General features: G+C 41.3%; 1 protein-coding gene across 2 annotated transcripts in view; it reads right to left on the bottom strand.

Annotated features, from left to right (window-relative positions):
• Positions 1-2,161: 2,161 nt before the first annotated feature.
• CDH13 (cadherin 13) overlaps positions 2,162-18,611 on the bottom strand; it is a 684,692-nt gene continuing 668,242 nt past the window's right edge. For both annotated transcript variants that reach the window (XM_081870212.1, XM_081870213.1), the window contains exons 13-14: positions 16,906-17,121; positions 2,162-5,034 (exon numbers count right to left, since the gene is read on the bottom strand). In XM_081870212.1, the coding sequence (XP_081726338.1) occupies positions 5,027-5,034; positions 16,906-17,121 (224 nt within the window). In that variant the 3' untranslated portion in view covers positions 2,162-5,026. The remainder of the gene's footprint in view (positions 5,035-16,905; positions 17,122-18,611) is intronic.

Here is an 18,611-nt window from a genome sequence, read left to right on the forward strand (position 1 = left end):
TCTGCTAGTCTGCACGCCCCGGGGAGAGGAAGCATTCCGTTACACATAAGTAATAATTTCCCCTGTTTGCACCTAGTTCTTTAGTTAGTCTGGTAGTCTTCTTTTTGGATGTGAGTGTAACATGTCCTATCACTTAAGCATTGTAGCTTCTAGAGACTTTGGGTCATAACTTTGCTGTTCAGCTCAGAAGATTCATGGAAGAGAGAGAGAGAGAGAGAGAGAGAGAGAGAGAGAGAGAGAGATGCATACAAATGGTGTAGGTGAATATTGGGTTGAATAACAAAAGAAAGAATGGCATAGAAATGACAAGCCAAAATGTCTTCCATTGAGCATCAGTCTAAATCTATAAGAAAAACAGTCATTTGAATTACTCCTCATTGTCAAGTGGGAATCTGGCTGGGTAGCTATGTGCTTTATCCAATCTAGAATTTTGCTGTGGCACCCAGAAGAAGTTCCGTTGGCATTGTTTTGCTTTGATCTTTCAGCTTTGTAAATGCCGAACAAAAATGTACATTAATATATGCACATGAGCAAGATATGAACAGGCTCCCAAGGCACTCTGGCAATTTCTCCATTTGTGACTGCTATTGAAAATGGCATTTGCCCGGCTAATCAGCACAATTTTTTGATTAGCTTAATAACGGTTATATTAAAGTTGTGCTTTTAACAAAAATTCTGTTTAAAGAACAAAATTATTTAATGCCAGGGCTGTTTTTACATGTGCCTTTCTCTCAATGCAGATGATTTTGCACATGATGTGCCTTAACACTTAATAAATATTGCATTTAATTAAGGCAAAAAAAATTAAATGTTGTCTTTTTCATGCAACAGCAAAGTTTTTATAGGTTCTCGATATCTGGGTGAAATGAAAACAACAGTGAGCTAAATAAAATATTTGCATGCTTTTGCTGTTCCATTGGCTTCAGAGAATCCCATTTTTTATATGCTCAATCTAGCAAATTAAGGGCTAAATGCGATTTGCTGAGTGGTGGGTCAACATGTTGTTGCAATCAGATTCATTAGTGCCAAGAAAAACAGTTTCCTCTTCCAACCTTATCCTATAGGCTTACAATTGAATCTTCATTCAACTTCATTTACCTGAGCTTGCATCTGTTTAAGGTCAACGTCTGTACCACATTGAAAAATGACACTGTTTGATTAGAAGCTTCATGGATTTGTGTGGGCTAGCTTGCTTTAACAAGCCTTCTTACATTCCTGAATGAATACCTAATCACAACCTTTTTCAAAAACTAAGAAATGGCATAAATGGGATTGGTGCCTGTTTTTGTAAAATTTAGTTGCCAATGAGGCAAAAAAAGACACAGATTCATCCATAATCCATGTTTCATTCCACATTCCCTATGGTTTCAAAACATTTTGATCACATACAACATTTGGGGAATAAGGGCCTTCCACCTTCTGAGTGATGCAACACTGACCAGAGATGGACCATGTTGATAGGTTTACATCTGCTACAGACAGAACTGTATTTACCCTTATGCTAAATATGCAGCAACAGAGACACAAAAAGAAAAAATTCTCAGATTGCTGCACTATAATAGGATCTCCAACTCCCTGTTTTCTGGCACCTTTCAATCCCCCGTCTCTCAGAAGTTGGGATACTCAGGTTTGCATCTAAATACTACTTAGAGTAGATCTATATCCAATATTTTCGGTGCGCCAGCTTTGAGTATGACTGACACTGAATACATGCTTTTGTAGACAATGTGCAATGACTTTTTCAGGATTGTGGTCTGTCCCTTATGTGTTGTCAAAGCATTTTCCCCAAACAATGTATAAAACCCAACTTATGCTGACCTGCATTGGTCCAAGTCATGGTTTTTTAATGCACTCTGGCGCACGACTGGAGGTCCTATGAACATGGCTCAGGTGTCTTAATAGAGAGGCCAGCTTCCCAACTCAAAGGGCTAAGAAGGCTGAACTGTACCCCCTCCCCACTGGACTGAACAGGGAAATCATTGCAGATGGTGTAGCAACATCTGTGTATCGTTTGGCCATTGAAAATATTTGGAGTGGGGGAGCGTTTTTTTTTTTAAAGGGCCAACATCTGGTCATGGTTGGTATAACAAAGAAGCTTGAGAGAATGGTTTCCTTTCAAAGCACACTTGCTAGTTGGTGTAAGAGTATGAAAAACTAAATGTGCGGTTGGATTTCTTTAATGATTCATAAAAAGCTACTGTAGGAACAGAGGTATGACATAGAAGGTAACGCTTAAACATACAGCATGGTGTGTAAGTTTTTGTTCAAATCCAACCCAAAATATACAGCTGCGACATTCTCTTGCATAAGAAAGCTCTGCAATTCAAACTTTAAATAAGCAACTTTATTAAAAGAGTCTAAGACACTTACCTTACCCCTAGTTACTGTCAAATTCTATTAAAAGCCACAGTCTGTCAATTTAATATACTTCTTTCTCTTTTTTTGCTGATATTTCCTTTGTTATAAAAAAAATTTGGTGTGAGCTTTGTGGATCATTTACAATTTATTAACAAGATGGACGTCTTGGTACAATTAGAACTTTGCCATTTCCTTACATGCTCACCAAATAATACTTCCCCCCTTAAAAAAAGGATTCATATTCATACATAATGAACACCCTTTATTCCTACAGTTTGCAAACAAGTGTGGTTATTTTGCACGGACCAAAAGAAAGAGGGAGTTTTCATTGTTAGTTTTCATTTAAACTGTGTGTGTACCTGTGTATGTATGTATATATACTATATTCAAAACAAATTTTATATATATGTATATATTTATATAACAACTTTCCCCCCACCCCACTAGGTGTGCTCAAGTGTCACTTTAATGAGAGCTAGCTTCCAAAGGCATTGAGAGAACTGGTTATTAATAGGCTGTTGAGGAACTTTTTTAAAAAAGGGGCCACCAATGGGAGATCTTGATAGGTGTTCTCATATGCATGAGTTTGAATGACACTACAGACTCCCCCACCCCTAAAGCTCATGACTGCCTGGTGCCCAACCACTGAATTCTCAAGTGTTTTCATTGTAAATTATCTGAAGGAGAAAATGCTAGATGATGGCATCAGTTTTTTGCCTATAGCAAAGTCAAAGGGCACACCTTCCGATCTCTTATTTATAATTGACAAACAGGCTGTGTTCAGTTGTAATGATAAACCAGCATCGAGATTGAACATTCCTGAATTGCTGAGAGGAAGAAGCAAATCCATAAGCCTTGGCATCCCATTACTTCTGAACCTGGGATTGTGGATCCGCCCCCCCCCCAACAGCCATGATCACTAGCTAACATTTAAGCCATGGTTTGCTGTTGGTTGATGGATTGTAGATTGTTAGGGAGCAACAAACTATAATCCCTTGTTTGGATGGTGTGAGAAATCAAGCCTTCCTGATTTGTTCATCCTGCTTGCTCCAGGGGCAATTGGGCAATGTGTGCCAGTATGTTGCTTGTTCCAGATAAGCAGGGTGTGGGTGTGTGGCCTCTTGTCATGTACAAACATGGAGGCTTCATTCTCATTGAGATGGAGAACCTGTGTGTGGGCAATACTACTTCACACTGGTTGGTGTGTTGTTGTTGGTTTTTTTTTTTGGGGGGGGGGTTCACATGATGGAATGGTACTCAATGCAGGGAATATTCTCACATCCAAAAACAATCCATGTCAAGGAGGAAAGGCTGGGCTAGAACTCTTTCTCCCTGTTGTGTTATTATTCTATATGGAAGTATCCTTTTTCTACATTGGAATTTTCCATCATGTGAACCTACTGTCTGAAATGGGACAGTTACAAGAGCTTGACTACCTCACTAAAGGAGTTCTCAGTGTTGGCACTCTGCCTGTGAAACTCCCTTCCAAATGAAATTGGGTCGTCCCCACTCTACCTATGTTCAGGCACATATTTAAAACTCATCTGTTTGCTCAGGCCTTTGAGGAGGTGTTAAGGAGATATCATTTGATTCTCTATCAAAATGTCATTGATGTTTTATTATTTGTTTTTTAAACAGGTGTTTTCTTTTAATAATTTTCTGCCCCGTGCTCTCTTTGGGAAGGAGAAGGATATAAAATAGATTTTTATAAAACCAGAAATATCTAAATAGATGATCCATCAGCAAGAGCTACTTTCTTTTCCCTAGAACACGGTTAAGTGTTACTTTTCCCTCACCTTCCACAGCAAGCTGAAAGAGTAAAATATTCTTGGATGTGAACAGGAAGGATGAATTAACAAAAGGTATCTTACCTTTTGGAGAATGGTACCAGACTTCTTTTCTTAAGGAAGTGCCACCAAATTGGTTATTTCTCATGGTACCACCACAATTTGTTCTCTTTTGGTCATGCTTCAGAGTAGACCCACTGTGACCAGTGGAACTCAAGTAACTCAGGTGCATTGATTCAACATGTCTACTCTGAGTATGACTAATATTGGATCTCCCCTTTTATATGCAGCTTGCACAGCGAGTTGAGCTATTATTGGTATGTTGATCTGTTACCGAGCCTTTGTGCTGCTCTGCTCCATTGACCGTGAGCCTAAGGCGAATGCCATACAAAAGCTAACCCTATTGTATATCTCTTCTCTCTATATAAATATATATACATATACATACACTCATACATATACAAATACTAACCCACAGACAATTTTTTTTAAAACAGTTGAATAGCAACAAGTCAACAGAGAGAGAGGGGAGGTGGAGTCCTTCTGTAATTCTGCTCCCAGAAGATCAGATTTATGTGGTGTTTTTATTTTTATTTTGTAACCGTTCGGCGAGCAACTACATCAACCGTCCGTCTTCATGGGCGAGGAACCCATTGGTAAAGTCAGACCGAGGCAGGAGGTTTTTTTGTCAGAAACTTATCGTGCAGCTGGGAGGACAGACAGAGTGAAGTTGCAAAGTGCCACATTTGGCACGACTGAGGCTTAGGAGTGAAGGAATCGTAAGAGTCAAAGGTGATCTTCTGACTGGGATGGCATATCCTTTGCTTGCTTGTCACCATGGCAACTCAATAATGTCAGCTTCAGGTGTCAGCCAGGAGTTCTTACAGACCTAAGCGATGGGCAAATAATGTGTGGTTATTAGCAAGCAGGTGACAATTTATATATATATATATATATATCCCTTTTAATCTGAAGGTTTTGCTGGCTTGATTGCTTGCACATGATTAAGCAAGGCACATTAAATTACCCATGTTCAGAAGCAATTATTTATGACAATTTACAGCTGGAGGATAAAAGTTCAAAATGTTACATTGGTCAATTGCAGCCCTTGAGTAATATATCTTTAGAAATCAGTCTAGGAAGCTGAGATGCAAAATGAGAAACAAAGCGGAGGGAGGGGAGACATTCAGGAAATTGCAAGAGGATCCATAATCCATCAATGGATTTCTGTGTGCTATTAATGTTTACAAGGCATCAAGAACAGAAAGGGAAGGTGCTATTAATGGCCTTTGAGAGAGTGTTCTTGAGCCCAGGTGCTACCACCTAGAAGAGCCTACCCCTACCAGCTTTAATTAAAACAGTGGTGGGACATGGAGAAATGTTTTCCAAAATGTTTAACTTCCATTCAGAATAATATAGGACCAAGTGTTCCTTTAATACAGTCATTTAATACTATCATAATACAGTGGTACCTCGGGTTACATACGCTTCAGGTTACATACGCTTCAGGTTACAGACTCCGCTAAGCCAGAAATAGTGCTTCAGGTTAAGAACTTTGCTTCAGGATGAGAACAGAAATGGTGCTCTGGTGGTGTGGCAGCAGCAGGAGGCCCCATTAGCTAAAGTGGTGCTTCAGGTTAAGAACAGTTTCATGTTAAGAACGGACCTCTGGAACGAATTAAGTACTTAACCTGAGGTACCACTGTACCAGAACTTGGGAACATCCATTGAAACAGAATGTTGGAAGATTCAGGATAGATAAAGGAAAGTATCTCTCCACATATCACATGCTAAAACTATGAAATTCACTCCTGCAGGAGGTCACCAGCTTTAAAAATGGATTAGATGAATTCCTGGAAGAGGAGGCTGCCAGTGGTTCTAGCCACAATGGAGATGTTCTACCATGAACACCAACGTCTGGGCTTCACACATGAGGAGAGTTCCTGTTGCACTTGGGTCCTGCTTGCAGGCTTCCCACAGAGGCATCTGTTTTGGTCAGATCCAGCGGGGCTTTTCTTCTTTTATTAAGAATGGTAAGTTCCTTATGTTCTTATATAAACTCACCCTTGAGTACATATTCAAGATCATTTAATATAGAGTTAACACAGCTTTAACTATCTGGGCATACTCATAATCACAGTAATGACTGCATGGATTTGTTTCATATGCTTAATGCATTTTTATGAGTGAAATGGAGATTTTAATCTGTGCTAGTTACTCCAAGAGTGAGCGGTTGAGCCCTCCCGCCCTTTTGGAGGCAAACGTGCAGACATTTGGTGGCTGTGGCGAAATAGGGGTCGTCTTATACATGGGGGTGTGTTATACATGGAAAAATATGGTAAGCAGTGTCTATCTTTTAAAAAATACCAGTAACGTTCTATTTACTTTTCTGAAATGTTTTATCATCATTAATTCAAAGATGTTGAAGCCAACCAATGATTTCTGCTCATGTAACGAACTTTCCCCTCTCTCACTTCTACCCCCATGTGCCCCACACAACCCTCCACATCTTTTCTGGAGGGCTAGAGAAGCCTCCAGAACAGATTTTGGAGAAGTGTTTGTGGGGAGAAAGGAGAAGTTCTGTTGCACAAGTGGAAGTCATTCTATTTCTGCGATGACTTGGTTGGCTATAACACAATGTCTTTGTTTAGCTGCCTTCCTCATCAGCTTGCAATGAACCTCTATGCTTAAAGCACAAAGAAACAAAGATGCTTGAAGATTTTTTTAAAAATCCAAATATTGTTAAAACTGTTCTTTTCAGCCATACAGAAATGACAGTCCCAAAGAGAAGGGGACTTATTAGCATGCAAATAAATTCACAGTTCTGGCCTCCATTTCCACTGCGCATTCCACTGATTGCTAAACATATACTGACTAAGCAAGACCCCAATGGTTGTTACTTGTTTGCTAGATAGTTATTGCTGTTTGTTTTGAATAATTTGTTTCTGTATCTCTGATACAGGTACACTGGGCTTTGTGTGGAATACTAGAATACTACTAAACGATTTGTTTGTTACACAAATCAAATTTTATGCTGAGTTTCTCTAGCTCGGGAATTATATGATTAGGGTTCCATCATTTTTGACCATGAAACTATGCTATGTTTAACATAACATTTCTTCAAGAGGAAGATCCAAAATGGAGATCATCTAAGTCAAAGGTCATCTAAGTCCTCCTGGTAACCACCATAACTTCTGCTTCAAGAAAAGCAATACAGTGGTACCTCGGGTTACAAAGGCTTCAGGTTACAGACTCTGCTAACCCAGAAATAGTACCTTGGGTTAAGAACTTTGCTTCAAAATGAGAACAGAAATCGTGCTCTGGCAGTGCGGCGACAGCAGGAGGCCCCATTAGCTAAAGTGGTGCTTCAGGTTAAGAACAGTTTCAGGTTAAGAACGGACCTCTGGAAGGAATTAAGTACTTAACTCAAGGTACCACTGTAGATCTTGTACTAACCCAAAGCTAGGTACCCTGCACCTTTGGGGTGAATGCGATCTCATCCAGAAGAGATTGAACTACCCTACCTAGTTCTCCAGCATTCTTCATTAATAGTACCTCCACCTTGTAAGTCAGTGGTGGGGAACACATGTTCCTCTGTAAATTGCTAGATCATTGGCCATTCTGGCTGGGGTCTGGGGGGATGGAACAACAGCCGGAGAACAACAGATTCCTCATCCCTGTAGTAAAGATTAAGTTTTTACTTTGTTAAACTCCATCAATTCCTGAAATAGCTCCAGACATTGGGGTATCAATTCTAGTGCCTCCCTGAACTTGAAATACTGGAACAAAATAAATAGCTTTGTATGTCAGCTGCACACTGGGGCTATCTCAGCCAAAACCTCTGGATGACTTCACCCATTTTAATGTACAGTGGTACCTCAGGTTAAGTACTTAATTTGTGCCGGAGGTCCGTTAACCTGAAACTGTTCTTAACCTGAAGCACCACTTTAGCTAATGGGGCCTCCCGCTGCCGCCGCGCCACCGGAACATGATTTCTGTTCTCATCCTGAAGCAAAGTTCTTAACCTGAGGTACTATTTTTGGTTTAGCGGAGTCTGTAACCTGAAGCGTATGTAACCTGAAGCATATGTAACCCGAGGTACCACTGTATTTGTTAACAAGCATAGAAAACAAAACAGAACTTTGTGGTGACCAAAGCTAATGGACTAGAAGAGAAATCTCCTAGCACCACCACCTGGATCCAGCCTTCCAGATGGGAACGGAGCCACTAAAGAGTGACAGCTTGTATGGCCTATCCAGCCAGATGGCCCAGAAGGATACCATGGCTGATGCTATCAAGTGCTGTTGGGTGATGATGAAAATGAATCAACGTGATAGCACTTCCGCTGTTCTTTTCACAGCGCAGGTCACGTCATCCTCCAGAGTAACTGAGACAATTTCTATTGCAAAACCAGGTCTTAAGACTGGAATGGCCTTAAATGATCAATTTCATTCAGAAAATGTTAAGAACTGAATGAGGCCAATGGTCGTCTAGTTCAGCAATATGTTCTCACAGTGGCCAACCAGATGCCTTAATGTGAAGTCTAAAGGCAGAACCCGAGCAGAAGAGCACTCTCCTCACCTGTGGCTTCCAGCAGCTGGCATTCATAAGCAATACTGCCAATGACTGTGGAGGCAGAGCACAGCCATGAAATCAGCCATCCATGAATTTGTTTAATTCTCTTTTAAAGCCATTCAGGTTGGCTCTAGTAATATACAATCATTGGGTTGATAAGGATAGATGTTCAAGTTTGCTAGCTGATCACTCAGTTTCTTCAGGGGGGAGAAGCACAATTACCCTCTCTCCAGATATTTATTGAATTAATCTTCGGATGATTAAAAACATGCACTTTCAGCATAAGGTTCAATAAAACCTGACTGCTACTGAACAAGGAGATGGGAAGCTGATCAGAATCAAAGCACTAACAAGACGGTCAACAGTGTTCAGGTTGCTGATTTACCCACATCCCCTCCCTAAAGGAGGATGGGAGGAGGAAATTCATGACTGCTTTTTTAAATGCCAGAGTGCTTTCTTCTATACCAGCGATGGAGAACCTCAGGCCAATCTGGCCCTTGGGACTCTCCTTAGGACACGCCCCCTCCCAAACCCTGCTTTACACCCTCTTTGTGTGTCTTTTGGCTAATTGGAATGTGCCCTTGAACTGTAATAATTTTTCTTTGCCTGGGAAAGGGGTGTTTGAATATGTGTAGCAACAAGCCTCCTATGCAAATATAATCCAGAATTCCAGTTGCTGGAAACTGCAGGAGCAGAGAAGGCTCTTGTGCTCATGTCCTGCTTCCAAGTTTCCCACAGGTCTCTGGTTGGCCACTGTGAGAAGAGGATGCTGGACTTGATGGGCCACTTGTCTGATGCAGCAGGCTCTTACTATGTTCTTGTGAAGGAAAAGGCAGTGATTTGGGGCTAGCCACCCCAGTGGTGAGTCAAGGAGGGAAAGGGTTAGCTGAAGAAAAGGAGAGGCAACACACTTGGTGATATAGTGATTAGTGGGGGAAGGAAGACTGCTTAAACAAGTAGATCTCAGAAGGACTCTGAGGATATGAAAGGCACTAAACTCCTCTGAGTGAAGAGCTCACTAGGTATTTTCTGACAGCAAGAGAACCCTTAGGACTTTGAAGATCCTTGAGATCCATAGTGGGAACTCTCACATATATCTAGAGTTGGCAATGTCACCAGTGGCTAATCATGAAAATGCTACTCTGTAGAAACTATATTGCACAATCAGGGAATGCAACTGAAGGTGGGAAGTTGAAAGAAAAGAAAGCACCACGTGGCCTTGGCAGCAAATAAAAAAAATCAGCTGGTGTAGCTTTAATTTGGAATGCTGAAAGTCCTCCAACACTGCTGCAGTTTGGAATATCACACACTGAATACTGAATCCCATGGAAGACAAGGAGATAAATTGGGTTAGATAAAAAATTGATAAACTTGAGCAGACTGAAATTGTGATTTTCTGTGGCCTCCCTGCCAGCAGAGCAGCAGCCAAAATTTGTCAAGTAAATTATCTTCTGTGAATTATTGGCTGGTTTTAGCTATAGACTGTTTTAAAACAATTCAGAAAATGACTCGGCAGTCATACGCCTGACATTAATAAACCGCCCAGAAAAGAAACACAGTCTATTACAAACCAGTAATTTAGCTCTGTCAAAACCAGGGAATATTAAACATTCCCCCCCCCCTCTCCTCCTCAAGATACACCACATAAGGCATCAAGGTTTAATCTTCTCAAGTGCTGCTTTCACTTCTGAGGAAAAGCTGATAAAAAAACAACAACTGGATCACATAGTAGGAATATTTCCGAATGATCAAGTATTTATGCCTTATGGATACACTTATCTTTCACATTTATTCATCGTCTCTTTTCCTCTTTATGTGGATGTGTATGCATAGAATACATATTTCCTATATGTATTTATTTCTTGTGTGAAATCATCCACAAGTTCCTGGCTTCATCCATTCATTTCAATGGAGTGTAAATATAAAGGATCAGCAAGCTTCACGTGGCTGCTAAGAAACTTCTTGTGCAGGGGTAGCCAACGCAGTGCCCTCCAGAAGCTATTAGGCTCCAAGTCCCATCAGCCCTAGTCAGTGTGTGACCCATGTGATGATGTCATTTGCAATCTGACATCTGGAGACTGTCAGGTTGGGGGAGGCTGCTTTGCTCCATTAACTGTTCCCCCAAATTCTGCTCACTTGAGACTCAAATAGATTTAAATCATCCAATTAATGAAATGTTTAATGGTTTATGTCTTCTGGATTTGTAGACTGGAGGGGGAAATGAGACTATATTGCATCTTAGGTCTTCTGGTTCATTGCTGAAATGGGAAAGAGTGGCATCATCATAAGTAGGGGGCGGGTAGATGCAGAGGACTCACCAGGGGTGAAGTCTTACCAGGAATTGTCACTTCAACTGGAAGGCTTGAGGAAATTAATAGATAGTTAAATACAAGGATATCTTTGAGGTTTATTTGCAATCAGAGTCCTGGCATCTGTGTGATGCGCCATTCCCCAGCACACCTGAGGCCTTTCACACTTAGTTTGACAAATTAATTTCAATGCAGACTCCACAAAACTCATTTAGTCTCTTCACATCGAGTTCAGTCTTTGCCTCCTCACTTTCCGGCAGGGTAATGGAGTGTTTAACTTATCGCTGCCAAAGTCAAACTTTGCACTTTGCAGACCTGGCTAGATCCCAAGGCAACTCAGAAAAGGGAGAGCACTAAAGGTTGCTTAGACTGACTTCAAAATGACTGAACAATTCTTTGCTCCTATAGCTCATTTCAAAGTAGCATCGTAGTGCTCATATCTATTCTAAAATGGACAGGAAATGTGGGGCACCAACTTTTGCGTATGGTAGAACTATATGCAAATGGGCTCTTGAAATCCTCTACTCTATTTCTAGAATCTGGAAGGAACATTTCACCCAATTTCTCTAGGGGGCAAGATAGATTTCTAAAGGTATTCACTATTATCTGTGGCTTATTTTTTCCCCCATGCTGGCTGGGGCTTGCAGGAGTTGTGTTTCCAAAAATCTGAATGGCACCAGGTTGAGGAAGACTCCTGTTCCAAGAGTAGCTAACATGTGACCCATAAGCTGCTGCTGGACCCCATCATCCCTGACTGTTGGCTATGCCAGCAGAAGCTGATGGGTGTTGGTGTTCAACAGGGCTGACATTTTGCCACTTGAGGCAAAATGCCACCTCGCTGTGACCTGTCACCACCACCAGTGGAGAAGTGGCACCGTTACTGGCATTGATTTCCAGTGAGATCTCACCAAAGTCTCATGAAATCTGGCACACTCCATGAGATCTCATGGAAGTCCAGTGAAATCTCCTGAGATGTCACCAGAAAGCAGCACTGACCCCAGCAGCTCTTCTCCATCAGAGGTGGTGGGGCAGGCAGGGTGCCCATGAGGTGGTTGCTTCACCCTGCCCCAGTGGGCGGACTGGGCCTGATGGTCAATGAGATATGGGGGGGCACCGCTTAACTGTCCCATGCACCTGTAATGGCTGTGTGAACTCTGGATACATCCTTTCTGTGGGTGTCCTGATTGCATATAATCCCAGCATGTGAGCTGAAGTTCACAAACTGGGAACTCTTTACAGTCAATGATGAACGACATCCTTCATACAGGAAGTGAGTGGCTCTTTTTAGGGTGTGGCGGAAAGCATGTCTCTGCTCCTAAATCAGCTTGTAATTAATTGCTGTACCCATGAGTAATGTGCAGCATACTGAGTAGAGGAACCACCAATGCAGTTTGAAGCTACTCTTGTACAGCAACTGGTCTATGTTAAAAGTCCAGCGAAGCTCACCATACAAATCTTCTTCCTAGAAAAGTCCTCCAAGCACCAACATAACATTGTCATTGTTTTAATGCCAGTAAAAGATTTTGTTTTTGTTTCTCTGGGAATTTGAAAGTGTTAATAACGTGATATTCCACTGCTAAAATAAGTTGTTTTAAATAATGTTTATGTATTTTTTAACATTTACTTTGGTCATTAATTGCTTTTGGGCTTTTTTTTTATAGGAACTGATAAACACACTGAACAAGCCTAGATGACCTGCAGAGATCTAGGTTTACCTACCCAGAAATTCCAGAGCACATTTTGATCCTGAGGGCCAGTGTGGTGTAGTGGTGAGTGTTTTACTTGGACCTGGGAGACCAGGGTTCAAATCCCCACTTGGCCATGAAGCTCACTGGGTGGCCTTGGGCCAGTCACTATCTCTTAGCCCAAGTTACTTCACAGGGTTGTTATGAGAATAAAATGGGGAGGAGGAGGACTATGCCTTAAGCTCTTTGGGGGGGGGTAGGATATAAATGCAATAAAACAAACAAAAATAGGGTCTGTATCCAATGTTAGATCTACTCAGGGTAGACCCACTGAAATTAATGGACATGACTAAGGGCAGATTCACAACATACATTTAAAGCACACCCAACTCACATTTAAAGCACACGACTTCCCCCTAAGAATACTGGGAACGAGAGTTTCTTCCTCACAGAACTTCAGTTCCCAGAATCCTTAGCATTTACATCTCCCAGGATTCTTTGGGGAAAAGTTAGCTTGAAATCTGTGTTTACCTACAAGAGAGCCTTACCCCATATATGCCCATTCAACCATTGCAATCGGCAGAACCAGCACTGCTACAGGTGGCATACAAAACTGTACCTGTTCCGCATTTGTACACACTCTTTTAATATGGCAGCAGCTATACTTTGGAACTTCCTGCCTATTGAGATCAGCCAGGCACCTTCACTGTACTCTTTTTTTTTGGTGCCTGCTAAAGCTCTTCTTTTTTTTAGACAAGCCTACCCAGGTGTTTAGAAAGTTGATGTGAGTTTCCATCTGTTTCTAGTCTATTGTTATTTAACTCTTCAAAAGACTTCAATTATTACTGTCAATTCTTTTCATTGATAATTTATTTATGAAATAAATATGCAGTGGATGTGCTTTAAATGTATGGTGCAGCTCTGGCTTAACTTAAGTCCATTAAGTTTGATGGATCTATTCTGGGTAGAACTCAGTTGTAGAATACTAGCTTTCTCCCTTCACATGGTTGATGCAGCTGGAATCCATCCCATCTACTGCTAGGGGCAGTCATTGCATATGCTGTTTCGAGATTATTTGCCATCCTGCAGTTTTTCAGAGCAGTTAAACTCATTCAATGCCCCCCCAACCCAAATAAAATAAAAACCTCAACCACATATCATTCCACTGACTTCCTGAACATATCCCAAGCTTAGATAATAATTGCTTCATTTAAATGATAATACCAAGATGTTTTGTTCTGGCAAGAGAATCACAGAGGGCTCATAGTCGTACTGAATGGCTCACACATTGTGCTATCTATCCTCCATTCCAGATTGTCAAACGTATGCACGCAGGCACAAAATTTGGCGTGGGAAGCAAAATCCTCACTTGACAGAGGGATTTACCTCCCAGGCAGAAGTGGCTCATAAAGTATAAGCACCAAGAGCGAAGCCAAGCAAGTAAGCAGGTTTTTTTCCTCTCCCTCTTTCTGGATGTGCGAGCAAAAATTAAGCCCATAATTTTGCTATCAGTGATGGGGCTATTTCATCTGCTCAATACACATTAAGGGTCTCTCATGTTTTCTTTTTTACAGCACCGTAATCTTTGATTATTCTGATAAATATTTGGACTGTGGGAGAATTTAATATTAAAAAAATAAATAAATTGTGGCAGTTCTAAAATGAGCCACCTCCGTGTGTGGAATCAGGGAGAAAGAAATGTTTGGCGTTGTAGCAAAGTGGTGAAAGGTAGGTAAGAAATCCGAAAGCATAACATAAAATAAATCCTTGGGCTGCAATTCTAATGTCACCTACCTGAGAGTAAGCACCATTCAATTCAATGGGACTTATTTCTGAGTAGATGTGGTTAGATGGCTCTTTGACCTGATTTCTCTGTTACTTTCTGCAGAGGCTAACAGTGGCATCCAATGACTAACTTAAGTCCATTAAATTCAAAGGGTCTATTCTGAGTAGAATTTAGTTGGATATACAGTGGTACCTCGGGTTAAGTACTTAATTTGTTCTGGAGGTCCGTACTTAACCTGAAACTGTTCTTAACCTGAAGCACCACTTTAGCTAATGGGGCCTCCTGCTGCCGCCGCACCGCCAGAGAATTATTTCTGTTCTCATCCTGAAGCAAAGTTCTTAACCCGAGGTACTATTTCTGGGTTAGCGGAGTCTGTAACCTGAAGCGTATGTAACCTGAGGTACCACTGTGATCCTAAGTTGTTAAACCTGTGGAAATACTGCAGAAAGCTGCTTTCATCTTCGGCCATTATTGTTGTATCAGGTTGACCAGAGATTAACTGACATCAAACTGTGTTCATGTGAACACACAACATTTCAAGGAAGGGGTGGGTCAGGGGTGCACACACAAGACCTGCCCCCAGTTCCTGTACACCCATGCCCCTATGCATGCAGCCCTTATCCTATGTTGTTAACTGAGGGGCTGCAGTAGTTGTACTTATGTTCAATTGTACAAAAGTAGAAATCTCCGTATGACCAGCAGAGTCCCCCACTGAGCAGAGAGTTCTGGTCACATTCAAGCAGATCAAATTCAGTAGGTCAGGGGTGAGAAGGCATGGCTTTTCAACTTCAATGGATTTTTATGGGGACTGATTTGCAAATCCAGGGACTGTCCCCGGGAAATGGGGACCTCTGTAACCTTAGTCTAGATCTGTGGTTCCCAAAGTGGGTGGTTCTGCCTCTTGGGGTGCAGTGGGGGCACTAAGAAGCAAGAGGAGAGCACTGAAGGTGTAAAGACTATCAGACTCATATCACTGGATCAAGTTCATCAATTTTGTTGATTTAATTGCTTTACTTGGATTTTGAATAATTGTGAAATAAATTGTTACTATTTTGACTTTGTCAGTGTTTTTATCTTCCCTAGTGGGTTGTGCAAACTGCTATTCTGACTGATACTTTTTAAAGGGTAGGGTGAGAGGTGGGCACTTGGAACAGAGAGGGTCGTAGCCTGAAAAAAAATTATGTAAGTCTAGGAATGGGGGTGGGGAGAGAAATCTGATGCCTTCTGGTTGTTGTGGGACTCAATAACTCTCATTATTCTCAAGACTTGCTCATGCTGGTTAGGGCTGATAGGAGTTCAGGGCCACAGGCTCCCCACCGCTGCTTTATATACACTGTAGTCTAAAACTGTTATTTTTCTGTTGACAATCTGCTTTATGCCTTCTATGAATGAGCATCATTTGTTTCCCTGTTGCTTGACTTAGAGCTGAGTCGGCATCTCTGAAATTAAGAGCTGTCATCCATCAGAGGCAGGCCTAGAGTCAACACACAGCACCCTTTGAAGCCACTGCATCCTAGCAAGGCTCCTCAGCACTGTTGCCTCTGCTGAGCAGAAGGCAGCTAGAAGCTAACTTCCCACACAGATCGAGAGTGACACTGTGGCAGATGTAGGATGTGAAACACATAGCAGTCAAGTACAACATGCTTTGTGCCAGCCAGGAGAAAACTTCCTGTTTCCTCCTCAGCTGGGACAAACTTCATTTGCATGTGACTAGATGTGGGCATGGCCTAATCTGGGCAAGAGGAGCATACCTCCTTCTTTTGCTCCTCTTCTCCATTTTGTTTTTCTACGTGTGAGCAAAAGTGACTACTTGTTCACAGTCACTTGGGACTAACTCCCTTATGGGATAGTTCCACGTGTGTGTGTGTGTGTGTAGTAACCTAAGTCTGCCTTTAGGGATCCAGTTGTGAACTGATGCTACTGCGAAGAAACTACTTTTATAGTGACTTTAATAAGATTGTCATGTCTACTCTTTCTAAGAGGGATAAGAAGGGATCTTAACAGGAATATAGTGAGGCTCAGATGAGCCTGCAACAAGCTAACTGCTGTACAAATTTAAAAAGGGGGAATGTTTGGAACTCTGCTAAGATATAGAACTTGCTAACACAAGTTAGGAAGAATATCATCAAATAACATATCCTCTCCTGCCTTTCTAAACATCCCCACAGCAGGTGCCCTGCAGTATTCTGGGGAAATGGCAGCCCATGGCTGGCTGCTACTTCAGCTAGATAGGATCATGACTGGATGACGAAGGTGGGGCGGGGTGGGATACTGATGAAAGAGGTCCTACCCTGAATGAACTTCCACCTGCTTCTTCATCCCCATCAGTGGCATGAACACATCATTCAACAGAACCAGGTTGAGTGTGAACTAACTCTGGTGTTAGACATTTTCGGGAAACTTACAATATAAACTGAAGAGTGAAATGAAGAAGAGGACCATGCTGAGGTGAAGGGTCGAAGATGCGCTGCAGTCCATTTTGTATTTTGTGCAGGAACACACTTGGATTTTCAGTTCTGTATTGTTAATTAGAGGCGGTTTCCCCGAGTCGGTCACCAAGATGGGGATGTTGTAGTTCGCCTTCTTCAAGTTTTGTGGCAGAATGAGCTGGGCGTGGGTGTCTGAAATGAAAGAGGAAACAACAATTAGGGGACATTTAAAAAAGCTTCGACGTCTTGTAAAGATATCTTTCTCTGCCCAGGTTCTTCCTGATTTAAAAGATTATTGAATTCCTACCACAATCTGCATTTATAGCATTGTTTTACTGCTTTTTATAAATGTTGTAACTGTTTTATACTGCCTTATTGTTTCTATAAATGTTGCATATACCGTTTTGATCTTTTAAAGCCTTAAGAAGTTTAGAAATTCTTTCAAATAGATAGACAAATTCCTAAGAGAAATCCACAAATATCAAATTCCTGAAGCATTACCTCCATCACCCATTCTTATGTAAAGAAAGGAGGAAAAATAAGTTGTAGCAAAGGCAGTTCCTGAACTGCTGCAAAGAATGTAACTCAAAACATAAATAAAATTCTGAACATAATTTAAATTGCGAATAAAACTCAGTTCCAGAGACTAATCGGCACAGCAAAAATCACGCAAGAATTACTCTCTATGAAACACAGTAGAAAGATAACAAATGCTGCTATTATTATTAATGTTACTACAGCAAATATAAACAGCTAGGATTCCACCAAGCAGCGTAAAGAGATGGCAGAATTACATCATTAATTTTCTTATTCACACGCATTGCAAAAGCAAACCATTCTGATCCAAAATTATTCCTCTTTTGACTCCACTTAGCCAGTGTGATTTTATGTGTCAACATTTCAACTAAAGCCATATCCCAACCCTTTTTGTATTAATGTTTTTTCATAGCTCCTTCCAAAAATGGGTAACCATTAATTCTGCTTCCATGATGACCTAACGTATCAACACTTCTCAAGTTTGTATTGCTATCTGAGAAAATGTTTAACAAAGCTAAACAACATTCTGGCTCTGTATGCTGATAGATCTCAAACCATTACTAAAGCTCAGCGAAGGCCAGAATGTGTCTATTTGCAATCATAATTGAGCAGGTAGAAAGGCATCTGCTGAGGAATGGCTTCAGCAGGAGAAAACATAAGACAGCGAAACACTTTTCCCCACACCTGCAATTTCATGAGAATAGAAACCCACCAGGTGTGCTAGTCATTGCATTGCATTGCATGGGATGGCTGTAATGCACTGAGCTGGTTCAGACTCCCTGAGTGTTCATTTTCTACTAAGGAAGTGGCAAAATTTCCCACACACTGTAACAGAAGATAATTCAACGCACTTCAGAGGCGCAGCAAAACTTAAGGGCTCCCTCAGCGGAAATCTGTCAGCCTCTTGACTTCCTTTATGTCACTGAATTTTTGGACAGCTTTTATAACAGTCTGAGTCAACCTCAGAGCCTATCAGGGAGACTTTGGCCAGGATTTGTGTATTGTGGCCAAAGGCGGTGCTTTCAACAATAGCATCAGAAAATTCTTAGTGCTTGGCCATTTCCCACAACCAAGATTTAGTTGGACTGTCTTCAGGTTGTATTTCAGCACACTGGTCCCACTTTCAAATGAGCTTCAGGTGCTTT

Source organism: Podarcis erhardii (genome assembly GCF_964252035.2).
Source record: "Podarcis erhardii genome assembly, chromosome: 7".
In the NCBI taxonomy this organism is placed as follows: domain Eukaryota; kingdom Metazoa; phylum Chordata; class Lepidosauria; order Squamata; family Lacertidae; genus Podarcis; species Podarcis erhardii.